General features: G+C 43.0%; 1 protein-coding gene across 1 annotated transcript; it reads left to right on the top strand.

Moving 5' to 3' along the window:
• The first annotated feature begins 7801 nt into the window (after nt 1-7801).
• Nucleotides 7802-17816, top strand: LOC126412659 (prostaglandin reductase 1-like). Its single transcript, XM_050082362.1, has 3 exons — nt 7802-8046; nt 10205-10555; nt 17156-17816. The coding sequence occupies exons 1-3, from the start codon at nt 7846-7848 to the stop codon at nt 17606-17608; spliced, it is 1005 nt and encodes a 334-aa protein (XP_049938319.1). The 5' UTR covers nt 7802-7845; the 3' UTR covers nt 17609-17816.
• The last annotated feature ends 6141 nt before the right edge of the window (nt 17817-23957 follow it).

The following is a 23957-nucleotide window of genomic DNA, read 5'->3' as shown; positions in this document are numbered from 1 at the left end:
CACATTTTTTTTCTCCGCCAATTTTGGTTGAAAAAACCGGAAATTTCTTGTGGAATAGTTTCAAACATTCCCGCTTCGTCTCGTATAGTTTCATTGACTTCCGACAGGTGGCAGCGCTGTACGGAGCTGTTAAAATGGCGTCTGTAACGGATGTGCGTTGCAAACAATGGGCAGTGATCGAGTTTCTTTTGGCGGAAAACCAGGGCATCTCAGATATTCATAGGCGCTTGCAGAATGTCTACGGTGATCTGGCAGTGGACAAAAGCACGGTGAGTCGTTGAGCAAAGCGTGTGTCATCGCCGCAAGGTCAAGCAAGACTGTCTGATCTCCTGCGTGCGGGCCGGCCGTGCACAGCTGTGACTCCTGCAATGACGGAGCGTGCGAACACACTTGTTCGAGATGGTCGACGGATCTCCATCAAACAACTCAGTGCTCAACTTGACATCTCTGTTGGTAGTGCTGTCACAATTGTTCACCAGTTGGGATATTCAAAGGTTTGTTCCCGCTGGGTCCCTCGTTGTCTAACCGAACACCATAAAGAGCAAAGGAGAACCATCTGTGCGGAATTGCTTGCCCGTCATGTGGCTGAGGGTGACAATTTCTTGTCAAAGATTGTTACAGGCGATGAAACATGGGTTCATCACTTCGAACCTGAAACAAAACGGCAATCAATGGAGTGGCGCCACACCCATTCCCCTACCAAGAAAAAGTTTAAAGCCATACCCTCAGCCGGTAAAGTCATGGTTACAGTCTTCTGGGACGCTGAAGGGGTTATTCTGTTCGATGTCCTTCCCCATGGTCAAACGATCAACTCTGAAGTGTATTGTGCTACTCTTCAGAAATTGAAGAAACGACTTCAGCGTGTTCGTAGGCACAAAAATCTGAACGAACTTCTCCTTCTTCATGACAACGCAAGACCTCACACAAGTCTTCACACCCGAGAGGAGCTCACAAAACTTCAGTGGACTGTTCTTCCTCATGCACCCTACAGCCCCGATCTCGCACCGTCGGATTTCCATATGTTTGGCCCAATGAAGGACGCAATCCGTGGGAGGCACTACGCGGATGATGAAGAAGTTATTGATGCAGTACGACGATGGCTCCGACATCGACCTGTGAAATGGTACCGTGCAGGCATACAGGCCCTCATTTCAAGGTGGCGTAAGGCCGTAGCATTGAATGGAGATTACGTTGAAAAATAGTGTTGTGTAGCTAAAAGATTGGGGAATAACCTGGTGTATTTCAATGCTGAATAAAACAACCCCTGTTTCAGAAAAAAAAGTGTTGCATTACTTATTGAACTGCCCTCGTACGTTTGGCGGACGGCATTGTATGGCAGTGAAACATGGAATGTGGGAAAACCGGAACAGAAGAGAATCTTAACTTTGAGATGTGGTGCTACATACAAATGTTGAAAATTAGATGAACTGATAAGATTAGGAGTGAGCAGCTTATGCACAGAACTGGCGAGGAAAGGAAAATATGGAAAACACTGACAAGAAAAAGGTACAGTGTAATAGGACCCCTGTTAAGACATCAGGGAATAACTTCCACGGTACATGAGGGAGCTGTAGAGGGCAAAAACTGTAGAGGAAGGCAGAGAAAGGAATACATCCAGCAAATAGCTGAGGATGTAGGTTGCAAGCGCTACTCTGAGATGAAGAGGCTGGCACAGGAGAGGAATTCGTGGCAGGTCGCATCAAACCAGTCACAATACCGATGACTCCAAAACGTTACATGACCATGTTGTTCCTCGGAACATGTTTTCAGATTTGGAAAAACCTTAACTTTCTGTAGTATTTTTTTGTAGTTTCCCAAAAAGACTGCCATCATTTAAAAATGGAGTAAGCAAATATATTACACTTATATTGTGGTGGTGACCAGCGGCGATATTCTGAGAAGTGTACCAAGACACAGCACTCTTACCTACTATGAGAATAATTTCCAGTGAAAACAAGACCACGCCGACCAGTGTTAGTCCACACATGGCCTTGAGAATGCAGTAATATCAACGCAAAGAAAATTGTAACACCCCACCCGTCACTTAGCTGGTTTATGCATGTGTTCACCCCAACTAATTGACTAACAGATCAACAGAGAATGCAAACTGCTGCAATATCGGATAACGCAAAAAAGTAATATGGCCCTGTGACTCCTGATTGAAATGCGGTGGCAGTGTTGACATTAATTTATTCAGAATTGATCACTTTTAATTAAAAAGGGGTGCACATTGGTGTTTTATTCAGCTATTGAACATCAGATGCAAATGTGGAACATAAAATTAATTAAGAAAGTGACTTGGGATTTCAACTACTTGATTGAAAACAGAAGCAGTCGATTAGCACAAATTTATTTTAACTCAGGACCTTAAATCATGACATTACAATACTCTCCTTGTGTTTGCGTGGAGTAAAGCGTGATACCCAAAAGTAATTCCTATCGACTGACCCAGGCGTAATGCGAAGTGCGAGAAGAACTCTACAATACACGGCCCATGAAACCCTCATGGAAACTTTGCCGACGTGATCCAACAAATTAATCAGTGGCCAGAGCGGGCGCAATATCACCGAATACAGCATGGCGGAGCGGCGTCGTTGTGGGTAGTCGGCCGACCTCGTGGTGCTGCAAGGCTGCGCTCATCTATTCAGTCCTAGCTACCTTGCTCAGTACATAGCTGAACCAAAACTTCCTATCTCCAAGCTCAATCGTTCCCTTTGCTAAGTCCTAAACTGCAGAGATGCTCACTCTTTCTCAGGCAAGCTGAGTCAAGAACACCACGTCCGCACTCTAGGCAAGCTGGCAACGGAAGACCTCTACTGAGACTTCTGCCAGTCCACTCTTCACCTCGGTTTCCCCTCCACCAAAATCACTTATGCCAATTGCAGTGCAAGTCGCCTTAATTGTGCGTCACTTCCCAGTGCCGACCAGTGCCTGCCCTGGGAAGTGAACAAATTCCCACAAAATTTCCCTTCCTCTCAACTTCTTCTGTTTAGCTCCCCCCAGGCCACCCATCAAGGTTAGCGTCTGCACAAACACAAAGTTTTCCAGAATTCTGACTCCCAGGAGAGTACTTCAAATTCCTTGGTCCTACATTCCCATCGGAGACCGGCGTATTTCATGCTGTCGCTCTTCACCTGATTTACTTCAGGCTCTGCGGACCGTGAATTCACCGTGAAGTTGCTATAGTCACGAACACGCATATTTTGACCTCTGTTGGCTGTTCCTCCGTAGCTTTGCGCAGCTTTCTTGCATGTTTCACAGAAAACGGGACGACAGACATTTATCAACAGGTGTAAAGTTCTCCTTCTGTTTCCCGGTACAGCACCATGGAGTTGGGGTCAACCATGGTGAGCTCATCTTAAGACGGCTGGAGGCCACACACCGTTACCGCTTTCTCAGAGCTTGAGCCACCCTAAGCTGCCTATTGTCGCTTCCCTTAACCGCTCCCCTGGCCGGCCACGCTTAACCCTAGATGCTTCACTGGGGTAAACTAGCGTCCAGTAAATCGACTCGTTTCCACAAAGTTTTCATGTTGTGTGACTTACTTTAAAACCATCACCTGACATTAATTATTCCACTACGTCCATACTATACCCTCTACAAGATGCATTGTGCCTTGTCAGTCATTTTGTTCAGCCCTACTGCTCACTCAATTTGAGTTAGGTGATCTTTAATGACTTCATGTAAGGGGCATAGTTCTTGCCATCTTACAAAATATGCCCTTTAGTTATAAACTGTTATAATGCTACCGTCTGTTAAAATCTTGTCATGTGAACTCATATAGCGTGACGTTACTTTGTTAAACTGTTTGTGAACTTTTGAACATTAATGATAAAATGTTGATTTGTGCGACGAGTTTTGATAACTTTTCCTATGATTTTTCTGACTGCTATAAAATATTATTGAAAGAACCTGCTACATGCTAAATTTTAATTCTGATCACCGAAATTACCAATTGTTTATCTGGGAAGATTTACTTTACCACATATGTGTAAAAACTGTTCTTTGTTACCCTTAAAATGATGGGGAGCACAGCTTGTGTGCACCAATCTTTTCTTGAACTTATTACAATTGTGAGTGATTAATCGAATCAATAGACCTATAGTTCTTTCTGCTTGAGTTATCACTTACTTCCAGTTTGTTGTTGTTGGAACCAGCTGTTATCATACAGCCTTATGATTGATTGCACAGCATTAGTTCACTCTGTTCAGCACTTCATACAAACAGAATTTTCTCATTGACATGTCATTACTATCTTATGCATTCAGTACTCTTTCGAAAATTGGTAAATAACTCAATTCTTCTATAGTACTCCCAGATCGTTTGTCATCTTCACTCTCACTTCCGACACTTCTGACGCCTGTGGTCTCTCTTCCTTGGTGTGCACACCCTATACCGAACTCTTACGGGAATTGGTGAGATGCCGTGGGTGATGAGGATAATGAACGGTTGTGTGACGTAAGTTCAGGATTTTAGCCCAACGGGAGGCATGCTAGGGTAGTATGTGCAGTGGCGGTGGCCACTGTGTCCAGATTGTGTAATGGTCAGGACATCTGCCTAGTTGGCAGGAGACCCGATTTCGAAACCCTGTCTGGCACAAGTTTTTAACTTGCCCCATTGATATAAATCAATGCTCACTCACAGCCAATGTCTTCATTTTCTTTGTGTCTTCATTTATAGTGGTTTCAGGATCAAAATGGTGTCTGTTATTTTAGATGTGTCTGAAAGATCAGAATCACACATATATTTACTTTTTGAAATTCCCTCATATTACGTTGTTGACATCACTTGGTAAGTTTTCAAAGATTTTAATGGCTGAATACATCATCACTACATTTTTTGTGGCACAAAGGTTGAGGGATAAATGCTGTAACTCATTTCTCTTTCTATTATTATATTTATCAATGTTGCTGCTGTTTTTCAGCTGCGACTGATACCTGACAATAATCCCCATAAAGGAGTAAATATACCGTATGTCAGTTGTACAGAAGCCCAACTGTTTAAGGACCTGTCACACAATGCAAGCTTTCATGGCAGCGGTCTAATGATGTCACGAAACGAACGTTGCGTGGATACGTATAACAGTTCCGCTTGCTGAGCTTGTTTCGGTTTGTACTGTTGACTGCATCTTTATAGCCTCTAATGACGTTTCCAGCATTGGAAGACGAAACGTTACCCAGAAAAATAAATCATGATCATGCCCTAATGCCCATAAAACAAAAACCACGATGTTTAAGCATCTGTCTAGTACATGTTTTAGAGTGAACAGTACGTATTATCCTTATTACAAGCTTCTGCCTAACAAACACTTTCTCCTCAAGTGGAGTTGCCCCACAATAAAATGGTGTAAGACGTAAGTGAATGAAAACAGGAAAAGCAAGCCAATGGTTTAGCATTTTCCTCTGTAAAGTCTATTTATTATCCGTAACGCAGAAGTTTCAAAACTTTTACTTTTTAGTCCAGTAACTTGTGAATTTCAGCTGAGGTTCTTATCAATATATTTACCTGAGAATTTAAAAGACTCTACTTAATTTATTTATTTTCCCTTGTGCCCTATTTCTGATTGTATCTTGTAATGGTACTTGAATTATGTAACCATCACGGCACCTCACCTGAACCTCTCGATACTAGTAATATTCTACTGTGTTTCTGTTAACTACATAACATATTTCTGAGACAACATTCAGATTTGATTTCATTTGTGATACATCGATATGTTTATATTGCAATGATATTATTCTTATGTGTATTCTTTCTTTTCTCACTATGATCTTTGACGTACTTGTAACTCTGATTTTTGGGCACGTAAGGGATTATTAGTAGTTGTCAGAGAGTCGGACCTTGAAAAAGTCAAGTCTTGGACCTCATGTCGGAAAGACGCATATTGTAGTCAGCTTATAAAATGTGAACTTTAACAGTGAGGAAGATGTTTTCAAGTATGTTTTGTATTGTGAAGTGATGTTTTGTATGTTACGTGATATTGCAATAAAATCAATTAAAAGGAAGTGTAACTTAAATTCGGAGTGCTGATTATTTTTTTTACATCACTATTGTGCTAACTTTGAAATGTTTAATCTTCAAGAACGGTTTGTGAAGAGCATCTACAAAACTTTTGAATATAGCAGAATAAAACCTAGGCCTTTTTGCATCTAAGCTTGGAATCATCACCATCTAGATTTTCTACGATTGAGCCATGAGTTCACAACGAGACCAGCGTAGGAAACACGAAACGATGAGTGCCTAGTTTATTCATCATTACATGAAATGACTTTAATAATTGTGCTCTGATGACACCTGCCACATAATAACTTTGTTGTTGCCCGAAAATGCAGTATTTAGCAGCGTGAGCACCACCACAATCGTTATTAAATTTTGACCTTTGTTGTGGTAGGGTTGTTAGAATCTACAGCACTGACGCAGTACAGAACTACATGTACTGTTTTATGTGCAGACATTTTCTGCCTATGGATTACCACATCCGTACATTTGTTGGAAAATGCTGTACACGTGTTTATTTTATTTAATTGTGCGTCATTGGTCAGTTTCTGCCCTACAAGCCGCTCTCAAGCACTGTAGGTGCCAATATGTCTTAATGTATCTGGTTATTTAACAGCAGACTTGGCACTTCTGAAAGCGAGCAAGAGTCAATCTCGAAACAGAATGTTTACTGAATATCGTAATAGTCATCGTAGAAACTATTAATACGTTTTTAAACATCGTACGTGTTCACTTTTGTAGTTTTTTAAGGTTCCAGTAGCATCTACGATGAGCATTACTGAATCCAGTAAACATTCTGCTTTAAACTTCACGCCTGCACGTATACGGTATGAGTCAGGAGGAAATGTACGTGTTTTGACGGGTGATAGCATTACTGATTCTGAACAAAAAACATGATGTGGACATATGCCCTATTCCGAATGGTTTCCGAGATAGAACACTGTTAACGTACATTTCTATTTATGTTCTGTATTATTCATTGTCATTGTTTACAACGTTCCACAGTAATATAGAGGAAGTTGGGACGAACGTTTTGATACAGGACGCTTGTCGTCTATCAAGTCGGAAAACTATCTCAAACTGGCATACAAAAAGTACCTAAGCTACAGTGCACGTGCGTCGCGCAAGATTTTCAATATTCCCGCGACTTCTTCGCGCAAACTGTTAGTCCTAGACAAAAGATAAGTAGGACCATTTTTTGTAGCAAATTTCATTTAGTTTAATTGTGTACTGAGACACGTTTTCGTTGGAATGTGCGGTATTCGAGTTATTAAAGAAAAACGTACAAACGTGATATTAAACGTGTTATGTCTCGCAAACCATTCGCAATAGGCCTTATGTCCATACCAAGTTTTTTTGTTCTGAATCACTAATATTATCGCGTCTAAAAGCATATACCATTCCTCCTGCTCGTTTTCAAGACTGCCATATCCGCTGTTAAAAACAACATATATTAAGTCGCAGTGACACCTAAAGCACTCGCCATTGACCTGTAGAGCGAAATACGTGTAAATAACAGCCACGGTGGAACCTGTTCAATGTCTTTCAATGACAGTCCAGTTTGTATTTGTCACAATAATTTTACCTACATTTCCAAGTGGTAAAATTTATTCGTTAGGTTGTGCAATAAGGTTATCACGAAAACAATTATTCGACTGGATGTGCAGATGCGTGATGGTGCTGAAACTCGCAGTCTCGTCACAGAGTAACAGTGACTCAGCTGCGCGGGAGCCACGACCTTAGTGCCTGGGACGAAACACAGATAGTGACAACAGTTAAGCAAGGACAGGCGGCCGCAGCTTATAAGCGACTGCGTGCGGGGGGCCCTGCAGTGCATCACGGGCAGCCATGGTGAAGGCGCGCAAGATCGTGATCGCCCGCGTATTCCAGGGGGAGCCCCGGATGGAGGACTTCCGCATCCAGGAGGAAGAGCTGCCGCCCCTCCGCGATGGGCAGATTCTCGTTGAGGCCGTCTACATCAGCGTCGATCCGTACCAGAGGGCGCTTAAAGACAAGCACCAAGTCGGCAGCACCATGATTGGATCCCAGGTAAAGTTTCTGTGATACACCTTACTGCTAACCCATTGAAAATAATACGCACTGATTGTCAGAAACTGCAATGTCTCTGACACATTATTACAAGAACGCTGTATGCAAGAACACACACACACGTAAATAGAATCACTGACTTTCTATCGGGCTATCACGGCTTCTGTACACCACTGAAAGCAAAATAAAGAGGATGTGGTGTGTTGAAGTCGATGAACCTGTTATAGCTACTTGCTTCGTAATTGCTTGGCTGATTTGCGGGAGGCGACCAAACAGCGATATAATCGATCCCATCGGGTTAGGGAAGGAGGGAGAAGGAAGTCGGCCGTGCCCTATCAAAGGAACCATCCCGGCATTTGCCTGAAGTGATTTAGGAAAATCACGGAAATCCTAAATCAGGATGGCCGTACGCGGGTTTGAACCGACGTCCTCCCGAATGCGAGTCTGGTGTGCTAGCCGCTGAGTCACCTCGCTTGGGTTCGTAACAAGGACTGTTTACTTTTGAGCAGTGGCAGATTAAAAAGTTTTGCAGAATTGTTGAGTGTAAGCGACCATAATTTGTTATAAAGTAAAAACAGAAATCTTTTTAGACATTGTAGCAGATATTTCACTTAAATCTTTTTCCTGCTGATTGATGATAAACGATGGTGAGTGAGAATAATATTAATAGCTGTGTATCACAATTATGTGGTCTAGTTGAAATGATTTCGTATAAACTAAAATACTTTGTATGTTACTAATTATTTCAAAGGATTATGTGACAAGTAATTAATTTTTTTGTTTATGGTATTTTGCCCTGAGTCAGCAAAAACGATGTGCCATGATCTCAACAGTTAAACATTAGATATAGAGAATACAAATCTTAGCGACCAGCCTCTATACACGAAGCAACGCAATACTGCGTCATTATCAAGCTTTCTGGCCACCTGTTACTTGTTGGGGTGAGGTGGTGTACTGATCTTGCCTGCTCGCTAAATTACGGCAGCGTGAGCCTTCGTATACTGCGTGATAAAACGTGATCTGAAATGTGGCAAACGCCACATATTGTGTCTTTGTGTGTGTGAGGGGGGACGGGGGGGGGGGGGGGGGGAGGGAGGTAATTGTAGCAGGTACAAATGGATGTAGCACGTAGGTTGCAGTAGTTGTACTGACATGAAGAGATATGTGCAGGGGAGACTCTCATGGACAGCTGCATCAAATCATACTTCCGACTGAGGACCACAACAATAATGGACCACTAAATACACAAAGGAATTACAAACTTTGGCTGCGAAAGGGGAATTTATTGAAATCGATGGGGAATGTTGAAAATTTAGGGCGAACAGTGATTCGAACCCGGGCCTTCAGCTCACTAGGCAGACGCTCCGACGACTGAGCCATCTGGACACAGGGCTCATTGCAGCTGCACGGACTACCCTAGTATACCTCCCGTCACACCCAAATTCTCAGCCTACCCACACACTACAAATACAGTGTCCCATCCCAATTATCCTCACTACTCGTGGCATTTCACCGATTCCCGTAAGCTGTACATCTGCACTGAAGAGGTCATTGGCAATATCACCGTAATTTCTTCCGGAGATGTCTGAAAGGACAGGCACAGTTTTCGTTCCAGCAGCCATTACGTGTTAATACACAAAGAAATTGCAGATCTTGGCTGCGACCACGATATTGATTGACATCAATGTAGAAATTTGAAAATTTGTAACGGGCTGGGATTCGAAACTGGGTCACGAGCTTACTAAGCTACATTTGTAGTGCGTGGGTAAGTTGAGAATTTGGGGTAGCCCGTGCAGTTGCGCTGACCAATGTGACCGGAAGGTGTAAATGTCAAAGCATCTGTCCAGTAAGCAGGGATCCCGCTTTCGAGTCCCGGTCTAGCACAAATTTTCAACTTTCCCCATCGATTTGAGTTCATGCCTTCTCGCAGCCAGGTCTGTGATTTCATTGTGTATTAATTCGTAATGGCTGCTGGATCAAAATTGGTGTCTGCTCTTTCGGGTATCATTGAAAGAACAGACATCACATACAGTCCACTAAATCTTTGTAGTACAGTCAGACTTCATTTTACCATAAACCACAGTTCGACTTAAAGGTTACGAATGTAGAATGGAAAATATCAGGCCTTGCAGAGAATCGTGTCAATCGCTGCCAACAGGTGGCCCGCATCGTGGAGAGCCGTGCCGCGGGATTCCCCGTGGGGCGGCACGTAGTGGGCTACTGGGGCTGGCGCGACCGCACCGTGGCCGACGTGGGGCCGGACACACCCTACCTGCTGTCGCCGCCCATGCTGGTGCCGGACCTGGGGCGGCTGCCGCTCTCCCTGTCCCTCGGAGTGCTGGGCATGCCCGGCATCACTGCCTACTTCGGCTTCCTGGAGATCTGCCACCCCAAACCGGGAGAGATTGCCGTGGTCAGCGGGGCAGCAGGCGCTGTGGGCTCCATAGTGGGACAGATAGCACGTCTCAAGGGGTGCACCGTTATTGGCTTCGCTGGATCAGACGCTAAGGTAAGACAGTATTTCCATTTTGGATTTCGGCACTTATGACCCGTTAGAAGCTATCACAAAATGGTCTCATCAACTCTGTGACACTTGCTCAGGTTCCTATATAGTCAAGAGATGTACGAAGTAGAAATGAAAGGAAAGTGTGGTTAATCTGCAGAGGACTCTGCATATAGGACACTAACGCGACCTATTCTTGAGTACTGCTCGGGTGTTTGGGATCCATATCAGGTCGTATTAAAGGAAGACATCAAACCAATTTTAAGGCGGACTGTTAGATTTGTCACTGATAGGTTCGACTGGTAGTGTTACGGACATGCTACAGGAACTCAAATAGGAATCCCTGAAGTATGGTTACATTGTTTTTGAGGAACAGTATTGAGAAATTTTAGAGAACCGGCATTTGGAGCTGACTGCTGAACGATTCTACTGCTTACAGCATACATTGAGCGTAAGGACGACGAAGATAAGATACGAGAAATCAGGGCTCATACAGAGGCTTATATGGTTCAAATGGCTCTGAGCACTATGGGACTTAACATCTGAGGTGATCAGTCCCCTAGAACTTAGAACTACGTAAACCTAACTAACCTAAGGACATCACACACATCCATGCCCGAGGCAGGATTCGAACCAGCGACCGTAACGGTCGCGCAGTTCCAGACTGAAGCGCCTAGAACCGCTCGACCACTTCGGCCGCAGAGGCTTATAGACAGTCGTTTTACCATCGTTCTATTTGTAAATGGAACAGGGAACGGAATGACTAGCAGTGGTACTTACGGCGGATTGCGGAGTGTCTAGATGCAGGTGTAGAGCATACACTGACTGACGAAAAAAAGTGAAGCATCCAGAAGGACTGGTGGATATCACCGTAACTTTGTACACGTACACGCTGTTGTCGGGTGTGTAACTGATGAGAGCTCCATTTCTCTTTCACAGGCAAAGCATCCATTTGACAGCATTCGTGACGCTTATGTTTCGTGTTGTTACCAGTCCAGATATTGTATAAAACAGAATCATATGACGAGTGAAGGACACGGAGATGTAAAGTACATGTATGAGACAGCGTTATCAGCACCTGACAGATGTCGGTGTAGATATGTGTGCCTGAAAGGAGCCTCTTTGTGGGTCTCCGTATGTCGGGCTGGTCGAATGAGGTAATATTTGGGTTTGTGGGGTTTTCGGATGTGACAGTGGCCTAATGTTGGACTAAATGTAAACGTGAGCTCAGCCACTCTCATTGTGAAGATGCTGATTTACAATATCTGACCACTATAACGGAGGAATGCCGCACTGTGCACCAACCACATCATAATCCCTTCACATCTTCGCCTACCATCTGAGACCAAGTAATGGACTCCCTGCGACATTCTGTATCATCCTGCACCATTGGTTGGAGATTACCAACAGCCAGACTAGGCAGTTACCGTCTCACGCATGCCCTGACGTTAAGACCACAACACAAACGGATACGTTTGGAATGGCTCCTCGGCTGCGAAGCGTAGTCTGCTGAATGGTATTCCAATCTGTTCAGCAGTGAATCGCGGTTCTGATCTACCCCGGACGAACATCATTGGCGTTAATGGCGGAGACGTTCCATTCTTCTGATGTTATGGAGAGGCCTGGCAGTGTTACTTGTGATGTCATGGTGTGGCGAGCCATCGGGTATGACTACAGATCATGCCTGGTATTGATTGAGGGAACTTCGGCGGGACAGTGGTATGTCAAAGACATCGTACGTCGTTGTATGCTACCTCTCATCCTATAGTATTGTGGTGCCAAATTTCAACAGCACAGTGCCCGTTCAATCATGGTAAGTGTCTCTATGAACGTCAATGTGATACTGAAGTATGCCCATGATCACCGCGATTTCCTAATCTGTCCCTGACAGAGCATTTGGGGAACTAGCTCAAAGATCAACATCGCCATAGCGCGAGAATCAAGGATAACAAGGACCAGTTAAAAGGAGATTGTGGGCAAGCTTGCCTCAGGGAACGATGCAACGATTTTATGACAAACTACTCCACTGAAACAGTGCTCGCTTCTAAGCTGAAGGGGGGAGGGGGGAAGGAGGGAGAGGAAAGTTTCAAAGTCATACTAATAAGTAGGCTCATACAGCCAAGTTATTCGTAGAGCTGAGTCGATTTTTTAATCGCTTAAATAATATCACATACTTTCTCAGCCCGTGAAGTTACGTTTCGTTTCTTTCTCTCCTTCTGGATGCTTGTCAGACAGTGTGTGTGTGCATTGACTACAATATTTAAGTTGACGTACGGTGTTCAGTGCAACATTCTTGGCTGTTTGTGTGGTGTGTCACATATACAGAACTGTATTGAGTGATTGGCTACTATAAGGAATGCTGGGAGGGTGAAGCCTTCGATCTGTACTCGTATTATTGTCAGTAAAGACGTATACGAAAAACAGAAATGAGAGTGAAACTCGGGATGCGTTCATAGTCACCTCTCTTCAGTGAACATGTACAGGATATCTATTTGATGAATGGATGATGATGAATTTCATACAGCATCTTCACTCCGTATTTTCGAATGAGAGATTTTAATAGCAAGTCAGGGTATAAGGATAACATATGCTGGCTATAAATTGCACGCCACTCAAATTCTCTTTCTTATTCACTTTGTTAATGGTCTAACTTGAAGTTTGCAAATCGTTTTTCACCACAAAGGTGCTAGCCAGCTACCGCCTGCTCGACTACTGATGTCTCAAGACCCTTACCGGCATGTCATTGTAAGGCTGTCGTATCAAATATGTACAAAACTGTTGTTTATATTCATTGCAGGCTTTACTAAAATGCTCTACAAAACAGAAATATAATACTGAATGAGATGCAGATAGTGACACAGAAATTTTTTGTGTACTAATCATCTGGTGTCTGGTTGCACAATCGCACTATTCCCATATCATGTGTAACTTGCTTTCATCTAAAGTTTGGGAAATGTTCTCGGTGGTTTGTAACGGGTTTGTGATGGATGATACAGCAGAATTATTTTCATCGGCCTCTCGTATTTCGCGAGCAGAGCCAATTTCATGTAGCAAATATCCTGTAAAGAAGCTGTTTTTAATATATCAATGATTAAAACATCATGTAACTAAGACAACGCACAGTCGGTAAAAGTATCATGAATCGCGAAAACGGTATGTGTATTATGTTATGACCATTCTGGAGTTAGCTAATACCGCAATTAACGACACAGGACACGCATAAGCACCTACTCAATAAATCACAATCCTTTATCTCAGTCATTTCGACAGTTCTGTGTATGGAACAAAGAACGTATCTTTCAGGAAATTGATTGATGATCAAACATTTCTTGGGCCCTTGAATTTCCGAAATTATTTTTCTGTATGTTCTTCCCGAGAACGCTTGCTACTCCTTATCCTAATTTTGTTTCTAAATGTTCTTTTACATACTAAGCGGAAATACGTTGTCAGATAACTGTGAATACGAGAACGGTGTCCCTCAAGCTAGAGATTTCGTTCATTCATGAAGTCTCAGCAACAATGCGTCATGTCCGGAACCATAGAGCCACGATGGAGGCAGGCAGTATCGGACGTCGCCGGATTCGGTATTAGGTCCTATACTCTTTTCATTGTATATCAATGATGCGTCGTCAGTTTTGTCCTAATGCAAATACCGTGTGTATTGTATATAAATGCAAAACCAATAAACCTGAAAACAGCTATCGAGCTCCTCAATACTGACTTGTGTAAATTATCAAAATGGGCGCAAAAAACAGAGTTAAAGCTCAACCCATCCAAAACCCAAGCGGTACTGGTTGGTCATTCTAGGCTGATTAACCGGAAATATCGGGAATCCCTACCGTCTTCGATCCAAAATGGGAAAAATATCAACTTCTCTATCTCAGAAAAACGTCTAAGAGTGAAAATAGATGAAAATCTAACCTGAAAAGAGCGCATAACTGCAATGTGCAAAAAGACATCACTATATCTCCGTGCCATACGAAAATATAAAAAGTTCTTCTCTCTTTACCTGAAAAAGAAGCTTGTGCAAACACCTATACTTCCAACTATTGACTTCAGCGATGTTATCCTGCAAGGTCTTGCTCAGGGAACGTCACGGCGCCTGGAAGTGGCTACGAATTCCTGTGTTCGGTATGTGTATGATATTCTATTCTTTGATGGTATTTCACCAGCATATGCACAGCTATCCCGGCTGCGTGTGGACAAGCGCAGAGATTTCCATACGGTATATCTTCTCTGCTGTCTTAGCAACGTCCACTGACCTTCATATCTCTCCTTGACCTTAATGCTCTTGTGTGAATGAAATAGCAGAAATACCCGTTGCCTAGAGAGCAAAATTCTTACTGACCCACTTCATAGTTCAGCCACTTTCTCGAAGTCCCTCTCAGTAGCAGGAACCCGACTCTCGAATAACCTCCATCATTATATTAGAGAACTGAATAACATCTCCAGCTTCAGAAGACTTAATGACACATCTACTAAAGAAAAAATAAGGGTTACAATTGTCCCTGTACGTATTCGTTACCCTTGTACATCCTTCTTCCCAACTCGATATTAATCTTTTCCCTGTATTCTTAGCTGGTGCAATTTCCTTAAATATTTCAATGACGATATAATGTTTTCTACCTGGGGAAAGCGTTTGATCAAGTTTCACGAGAGATAAACTTGAGTCCTCTATTACCCCACATTCAAATAAATTCCGTTCAGTTTAACATGCAGCTAGCAAGGAATCTTGTTGTTGCAGGTCATTGAATTATTATACCTCGCGCTAGAGAAAGCCAGAAAGAAAGAAAAAGGTAAAAGAAGTTTAACTATTGAGTGATATCTGCAAGTTATCTCTACTCAGTTTTGGAGAAGAAACACATTGCATTTAATTAGTTATAAAATGGTGTAAGATATCGATGTATTTCACTATTTCTGCCTGGGACTTCCAACGACATTGAGTTCATGCCAGGTCGAGTTGCTGCACTGCTCCGTGCAAAAGGAGGTCCGACACTAGTAGAAGTTATCCGATGACTTTTGTCACCTCAGCACACATACACACATCCTGACAAATTCGCCATTAGAGTGAATTCGAAATCTGAGACTGAACTGCCATATCTCGGTTTACGTGGAACTATCAACAATATGAATAAAGCTTATCATCTTCCATGTTTGCATTCAATAAATCTTTTCCTCATCGACTGTCTTTTACCATTGTTTACAGTCGAAGTCTTCAATTACAGTCGACGTCATTATCGTCCGCCGCCCCCCTCCCCCACCACCGCATCACCCTTCCGCGCCTTTTTCTGTCCGTATGTGAAGGCTGATCTCTGAAACTACTGCAGGGACTGTGATACGGTATTCACTCATAAACAGACTGATTGACTAGGAGAGTTTGTATGTATAATTTATTAAATTACCGTTACGCCATAGAAGTCGTCCGGCCGCAAATATATAATACTCCGCGTGCGAAGCTGCGGTAGGGTCGCCAGTAGTGTAGTAAACATACAGCATGCAAATGTGATTTATATTAAAAGTTTTAACAATACGCAGCGCAAAGGAAAAGTGTTGGTCGTATTGTATTGGTAGGAAAGCTGGTCATTCGGAATGAGCTGGAAAAACGAAAGAAAAACGAAAACTTAATTATTTATACAACGTCAAAACTTCTTCTTGTAGTAAAATACACTGAAAAACCAAAGAAAATGGTACATCGGCCTAATATCGTATAGGGCCACCGCGACCACGCAGAAGTGCCACAACACGACGTGGCATAGACTCGACTAATGTCTGAAGTTGTGCTGTAGGGAACTGACACCACGAATCCTGCAGGCTGTCCACTAATTCGTAAGAGTACAAAGGAGCGGAGGTCTCTTCTGAACAGAATGTTGCAAAGCATCCCGGATTTGCTCAATAATGTTCATGCCTGGGGCGGAAGTGTTTAAACTCAGAAGAGTGTTGCTGGAGCCACTCTGCAGCAATTCTGGACGAGTCGGGTGTCGCCTTGTCCTGCTGGAATTGCCCAGTCCGTCGGAATGCGCAATGGACACGAATAGATGCAGGTGACCACACAGGATGTTTACGTACGCGTCACCTGTCAGAGTCGTATCTAGACGTACCAGAGGTCCCATGTCACTCCAACTGCACACGCCCCACACCATTACAGAGCCTCCAGTACAGTCCCCTGCTGACATGCAGGGTCGATGCATCTATGACGTTTTCCCCATACCCGTACACGTCCATCCGCTCGATACAATTTGAAACGAGACTCGTCCGACCAGGCAACATGTTTCCAGTCATCAGCAGTCGAATGTCAGTGTTGACCGGCCCAGGCGAGGTGTAAAGCTTTGTCTGGTAGTCATCAACAGTACAAGAGTGGGCCTTTGATTCCGAAAGCCCATATCGATGATGTTTCGATAACACCACTTTCAAACTCACCTAAATCTTGATAACCTGCCATTGTAGCAGCAGTAACTGATCTAACAACTGCGCCAGACACTGGTTGTCTTACATAGGCGCTGCCGACCGCACCGCCGTATTCTGCCTGTTTACATATCCCTGTATTTGAATACACATGCATGTACCAGTTTCTATGGCGCTTCAGTGTGAATGGCCTCTCCTTTGCAGGTGAAGTGGCTGAAAGAGGAGCTGGGCTTCCATTACGCGTTCAACTACAAGACGACTGACGCCAAAGAGGCGCTGAAGCGCGTGGCGCCCGACGGCGTCGACGTCTACTTCGACAACGTGGGCGGCGAGCTGAGCAGCGCGGTCATCAACAGCATGCGCATGTGGGGCCGCGTCTCCATTTGCGGCGCCATCACTGGCTACAACTCGGCCGACCTGCCGAAGGCGACCATCATCCAGCACGCGGCCGTCTTCAGGCAGCTCCGCTTGGAGGGATTCATGTACAGCCGGTGGCACGACCGCTGGGATGAGGGCATCTCGCAGCTCGCGCAGTGGATCAGGGAGGGGAAGATCAAGTACCACGAGACTGTCACCGACGGCTTCCAGAACACTCCCAAGGCGTTTGTCGGTATGCTGCAAGGCGAGAATCTGGGCAAAGCTGTTGTCAAAGTGTGATGGGCATCGGCGTACCGGACTTGGGTGCATTAGCAGAAGCTCAGACAATTTGTCGCTGCATCCTGTACAGTGAACTACAAGAGATAGTAGGTTCTTCACTGGGACATAACATTCTTCTGTGAATTATGTTTGTCGTTTTAGAATCTCAACTAGATTTTACACCATGACTCCAATTCACATAAGCAAATAAAAATTAATGTAATAGAAACACTTTTGTCTGTTGTGTCCATTATTTAACAATACACCAATTACCACACGTGAGCGTGAAACTACGGAAGACGTCCAGGTATCTGCTTAATGAGTTCGTTTCATGTAGTGTTACTTCAAAATCTCTCAATAACAGCGCCGTTGGAGGCAGGTAATTCCTTCTTCTGTGAACTGTGCAAGTGCTGCAGTGTGGACTCTAATGTAACTCTGGCTATTTTTCGGGCCATTGTGGACGTCGTCCTCCTTCAGCGTATACCAGATTAGGTATACGTTTTCCACTATTTTTCTACACGTTAATGACAGGACAGAAAACTGTCTAGGTTAACATAATTGTGAAATAGCTGAGTCCCATGATGACTTTCTAATGGACGAAACTTTCGTATAGTTAGGACACTACACTCATGGAGTACCCACTTGTCGCTAACCAGCTCATCGAAATAAGAATATTGTATGCGCTTGCGTCAGATTATGGTAACACGAACTATGTATGCAACGGTTCTACTACAGTAAATATGACCAAGAAAAAACAAAGTACTTTATATTTACAATACTTTATTCTTCTATTAACACCCAGTCACAAATACAACCGAGTCTCGTTAAAAATATGCAATACATTCCTTGAAAGGAATTACAGATAATTTTCAACATACTTATAATCAGCTGAGACCACTGTTAATGTGTACTGTTTAACACAACTCGATAGAGAAACAATGGCGAAGTACTAGCCAACATAAAATTACAGCAGTTACGATACATGCAAGGCGAAAACATAAAAGTGCAGCAAATGATGAAGGGAAAAGGGAATACAGATGTCTAGAAATGAGATTGAGTGAAAGTGTAAAATGGGTGCGCAGGAATGGCTAGAGGGTAAATGCAAGGCTGAAGAAAAAATGGTTCATATGGCTCTGAGCACTATGGGACTTAACATCTATGGTCATCAGTCCCCTAGAACTTAGAACTACTTAAACCTAACTAACCTAAGGACATCACACAACACCCAAGGCTGAAGAGGCAACGTAACAACGGGACAGATAGATGCCACCTATAGGAAAATGGAAGGGTATTTTGCAGATGTTTCAATATCAAAAACTCATACGGCAAGCCAGTTCTATGTGAAGAAGGGAAAGTTGAAAAGGTGGAAGTAATATGTATTGGGCCTGTACGAGACAAACGAAGTTGAAGGCCAGATTATAGAAAGACGAGAGAATACAGGTTAAGGTCATGTGGGAGATAAGACCCTGCGAAAAGACTTTGACAGAGCTCTGAAAGACATAAGTGGAAACGAGGCCCCAGGAGTAAAAGACTTTCTCTCAGGACTTTTGAGATCCTTAGGAGAGTCAGTCATTGCAAAACTATTCCATCCGGTGTGCAAAATTCTTGAGGCAGATCAACTATCCTCAGACTCCAGGAAGAATGTAATAATTCCAATTCCAAAAAAGCCAGATGCTGAAAGATGCGAGTACCGCAGAAGATCATTTTAATAACTTATGTTTGCAAAAAACTGACACGAATTGTTTACTGATAAAAAGGTAAACTGGTACATTGAGCAAGCTGTAAACCAAGGAGAAATTTGGAAAGGGAATTAAAGTTCAGAAAGAAGAAATAAGAACTTTGAGGCTTGCTGATTACATTGTTATTCTGTCAGAGACATCAAAAGACTTGGGAAACGGACAGTGTCTCGAAAAGAGCTCGTAAGATAAACATCGCGAAAGTCAAACAAGGTTAATGTAATATAGTCGCGTTAAATCAGGCGATGCTGAAGGGAATTAGATTAGGAAACGAGAACATTAAAAGTAGTAGTTGAGTATTGCGATCTGGGCAACAAAATAACCGATGTGGCCGAAGTAGGGAAGATGCAAAATGTAGACTTGCAATAGCAAGGAAAGCATTTCTGTAAAAGAGGAATTTGTTGACATCGAATATAAATTTAAACAATAGTAAGTACTTTGTGAAGGTATTTGTCGGGTGTATAAACTTTTGCGGAAGGGAAACTTGGACGATTAGCAGTTAAGACGAAAAGAGACCAGAATCTTTTGAAATGTGGTGCTTTAGAAGGATGCTTAAGATCAGACAGCTAGACCGAATAACAAATGAGGAGGTACTGAATCAAATTGGGGAAAACAAATTTGTGGCACAATTTCACCAAAATAAGGAATCGGATGATAGGACACTTTCTGAGGCAGGAAGGAATTGTCAGTTTGGCTGTGGAGTGAAGTGTGGGCGATAAAAATTATAAAGGAAGATCAAGGCTCGAATACAGTAAGGAGTTTCCAACGAACGTAGTTTGTGGTATGCACGCAGAGATAACGAGACTTGGATAAGATAGACTAGCCTGCAGCACAGCAGCATTAAACCAGTCTTCAGCCTTAAGATCGCAACAACGTCGGACGTGCTTCAGGAAATCATCATCAAAAATGATAGATGTAATAGTAGACTGTTTATGGCATACTATCTGTGAGAAAGTTTAGTTAATCTCCCACGTTGAATTAAAATATAGTAACTAGTTTAAATCAAACCTTAGTAAACGATTGCTATTGTTATAATTCAGTTTTTTAATTTCACATATATATTACGTCTCTGGATACCCACTGCTACAATTTACGCATTCTTTAAAGAAAGGTACTGAAACTGATTCGAGCCATTCACTTTCCCATGTATATGCAACTTAATCGCTTAAATATGAAATATCTGCATGGCGGAAAACCTCTCTGAATATTCTTTTTTTTTAAGTTTTACGACTGATTCATCGCCATCCTCAACATTTTGATAACTTATCCTTTATACAGGCCTCGACTAGCCTTTCGCAAGCACTATGATATGCACGTTGTTGATTCATTTTTTATAATGTGATCTTCCTGTCTTCCATTAGTTATCCTCTTATACAGAGTATAACAAAAAGGTATTCCTCACACGTAGAGGTAGAAAAAATGTCGTGTGAAAATGTGTCTGGAAACGCTTTATTTCCATATTTGTGCTTATTATTTACTTCTCTTCATAGTCTCGTAAACCATGGAGAATAGCAGCAATAGAACCTACCAGCGTTACACGAAACGTTTTCTTACATGAAATGTCCAACATACTTTCTTGGTTACTGTATGCAACAGTTTCCTAAATGAAATGTTCAAAATGTCCTCCCTTATAGTAAGATTACATACATCAATTCACCGTCGTGTTAAATCTCTGAAGCCCAGATGTCTCTGGAGGATTGCTTACCCCTGGAGAACTGTTCACTGTCTCACAGCCTTAACACAATACGGGCGCGAAGACGTTGCATTTTGTACCACGGTTCCGTACACATGAGCTTTCAAATGTCGCCACAAATAAAGATCTAGTTGGTTTAGGACCGGAGAGCGTGGAGGCCAAAGAGTTGGTCCATCTCTGCCTGTCCGTCTGTCACGGAATCTGTTATTTAGAATCCTGCGAACATTAACACTGACAATGAGAAGTGGAGCAGCTCCGTGCGGCATGAAGTACGTGTTTTCTTGCAGTTGTAAAGGCATGGACCTATGTTCTAGCAGAACAGATAGAATATTCTCTATAAAAGTACGGCAAGTTTCTGCCTTGACCATGAGTGGAATAACATGGGGCCCTCACAGTCAGCAACAATGCCGGCCCAATCACTGACAGAAAATGTTTGTTGACAATGTGTCTCCAGGGATACAACAGCGCGTCGGGGATTCAATGCGACGGCGAGTTATCCTTGTAAACGGCGGGCATTTTCTACATTTTGTTTAGGGAAGTATTTCATATTGTAACCGAGAGGGTATTTTGAAAATTTCATTTAAGTAAATGTTTCATGTAATGCTGGTACGTTCTGTTTCCGTGTTTTCCATTATTAATATCAGTAAGAAGAGAAGTAGAAAATAAGGTCTAACATAGAAATAAAGGGTTTCCGAACCCACGTCCACATAACATCTCCACATCCTCTACGTGTGAGGAAATGTTTCTTGAAAGTCTGGTCACATTTTTTTCTTACAAACTGTATTTTGAAGTGCATCAAATAACTTTCTCGGCCCAAATGCCACCCATTCGCCTAGCAGCGTGTTCAGACCACTTCCATTACAATTTTGGTAAGTGTCATAATTACATCTTCCAGTCCAGTCTGTTCCCTAAACCACTTCTACCATTTTCATATCCTCTTACTAATGTCCAACCTACAGCTCCCCATTTCTCAGATTAGTCCTTGCGACATTGACGAATTTCTAGACGGACTATGAAACAAGCGTTTCGCGGCCGTAATTCAACGATAACTTCTCACAAATCCGAAAAAAAAGGATAATTCACTCGATCAGACAACGAAATCAATTTCTTAAATGAACGACACACGTGACAAGAGAAAGAGAAGAGAAATGAGAGCTGGATACTAGCGTCACCTACCTTCAGTGCACTAAAGTGGTATTTTATCTGACAAAAGTTAGCGCCTATTGAACCAGTTTTCAATAAACAAAGGGAATGCTTGGAGTAACGGCGCTACACTGCGCAACACTATTAAAAAATCACTTTTTCGAAACAACGTAATTGTCTCATAGAGACGCATAAATTAGAAGTTTGTCTCAAAAGCGCCAGCAACCTTCCTCTGTAATCGTGCCAAATCTTGGCACCCTCCGACGTCAGCCTCGAGCTTGACAGCGTTTCAAACAGCAAGATGTCGACTTGTGCGGAAAGAAAGGCCACAGCTCAGAAGCCCGTGCGAAATGTAAGGTGGATTAATGACGTCACATTGGCACCAAATTTTACCACAACTCTGTCCACCGCCATTGTGGACGTGTCAGACGATGGGAAGGTCGTCACAACCGCTCTCTCCAACATTCTTTTGACGCATCTACGATGGAGTGCAGAACCGTGACACCCAGCATTTAAATCACGCAGTATTCTTATGGGTAACTAAGCAAACGTTTCAGAGATACCATCACTCGGAATCGACAAGAAAAGGTAGCTCGTGGCATAAAGGTTATCAATGAAACCACCCCTTTCTTTGGAGTGTTTATTCCCATACACTTCGCAGTCGAAAACGACTGTTTGCAATGCGATGATCAACAAGACGACGTTTTTGACAACGTTCGACGTGCTGAATCTTCCTCGACGCTTCAGTCCTTTTGTGATGACCTCGTTGGGCAGCAGACCCACTGAACCTCGCTGGTAATCCCCTGCAGATCAGCACATCCGAAAATGTTAGCTAGAATTCAGTTATGTGTAAAAAGCTATAGCAGCAAAGAAACAGCTCTCGAATAAAATGAAATATGACATGACTAGAACAGCCATTGGATACCCAATCGAGCAAAAGGAATCACAGCTCAAGTTGTCACTCTTATGGAGAAATATGCATCAAATATTTCTCCCACTCCAGAGCAGATCTTTATGGTAATGAGAAATACACACGAATGACAGACTACACAACATGTACACTGGTGTCCAAAATTAAAGCAACAAGCGGAAATTTTGCAATGTTGCGTTTATTTTGCGACAAAACAATGTAAGCAGGTGATAGCAAAGTAGAAACAAGAACACACATTTCCGCAATGTTTGGATTCGAAATCTTGTTCCACGTTCCCTCCAGAAGTGAATGCGTCGAGAATTACTCTCCAGACCAAATTAGGACTCATCTGCGAAAAGAACATTGGCCCACTGTTTGACTGTCCAGGTGGCATTTTGACGACTTCACTCGAAACGTTCCCTTCTATGAGGACGCATCAGAGGCACACATACAGGTCTCCGACAATGACGGCTACTCAGCCGAAGCTTTCTGTACACCATTTGTCTCGGTACAACACGTCCAGTGGATGCCGCGAGGTCACATGTCAGTTGCTGCGCAGTACTAAGGCGGTACCGTCGTGCCTTTACAGCCAAATAACGGTCCTCTTTCCGATGTCACATGTGGTTGACCCCTTTGTGATACAGTTCATAGATACAACAGAACGATTCACGTTAAGACTGCGGGCCCGGTCAGTTTGCGACTGTCCTGCTTCCATTCTTCTTATTGCCCTCCGCCGCAGAGAGTCTGATAGGCGTCTTATCTGTGTCATACTGCACCGTCTGTGACTGTATACACAGCGACTGTGAAGTGGAAGTACCCGGCGAACACTAACCCCTTTGATAGATGGGTTGACGTCATCGTTGACACGGTTGTCCGTTAAATATAATA

The sequence above is a fragment of the Schistocerca serialis genome, chromosome 7, assembly GCF_023864345.2.
Source record: "Schistocerca serialis cubense isolate TAMUIC-IGC-003099 chromosome 7, iqSchSeri2.2, whole genome shotgun sequence".
Classification (NCBI taxonomy): domain Eukaryota; kingdom Metazoa; phylum Arthropoda; class Insecta; order Orthoptera; family Acrididae; genus Schistocerca; species Schistocerca serialis.
Note: the sequence above shows the minus strand (reverse complement) of the source record. Positions and strands in the feature narration are given on the sequence as shown.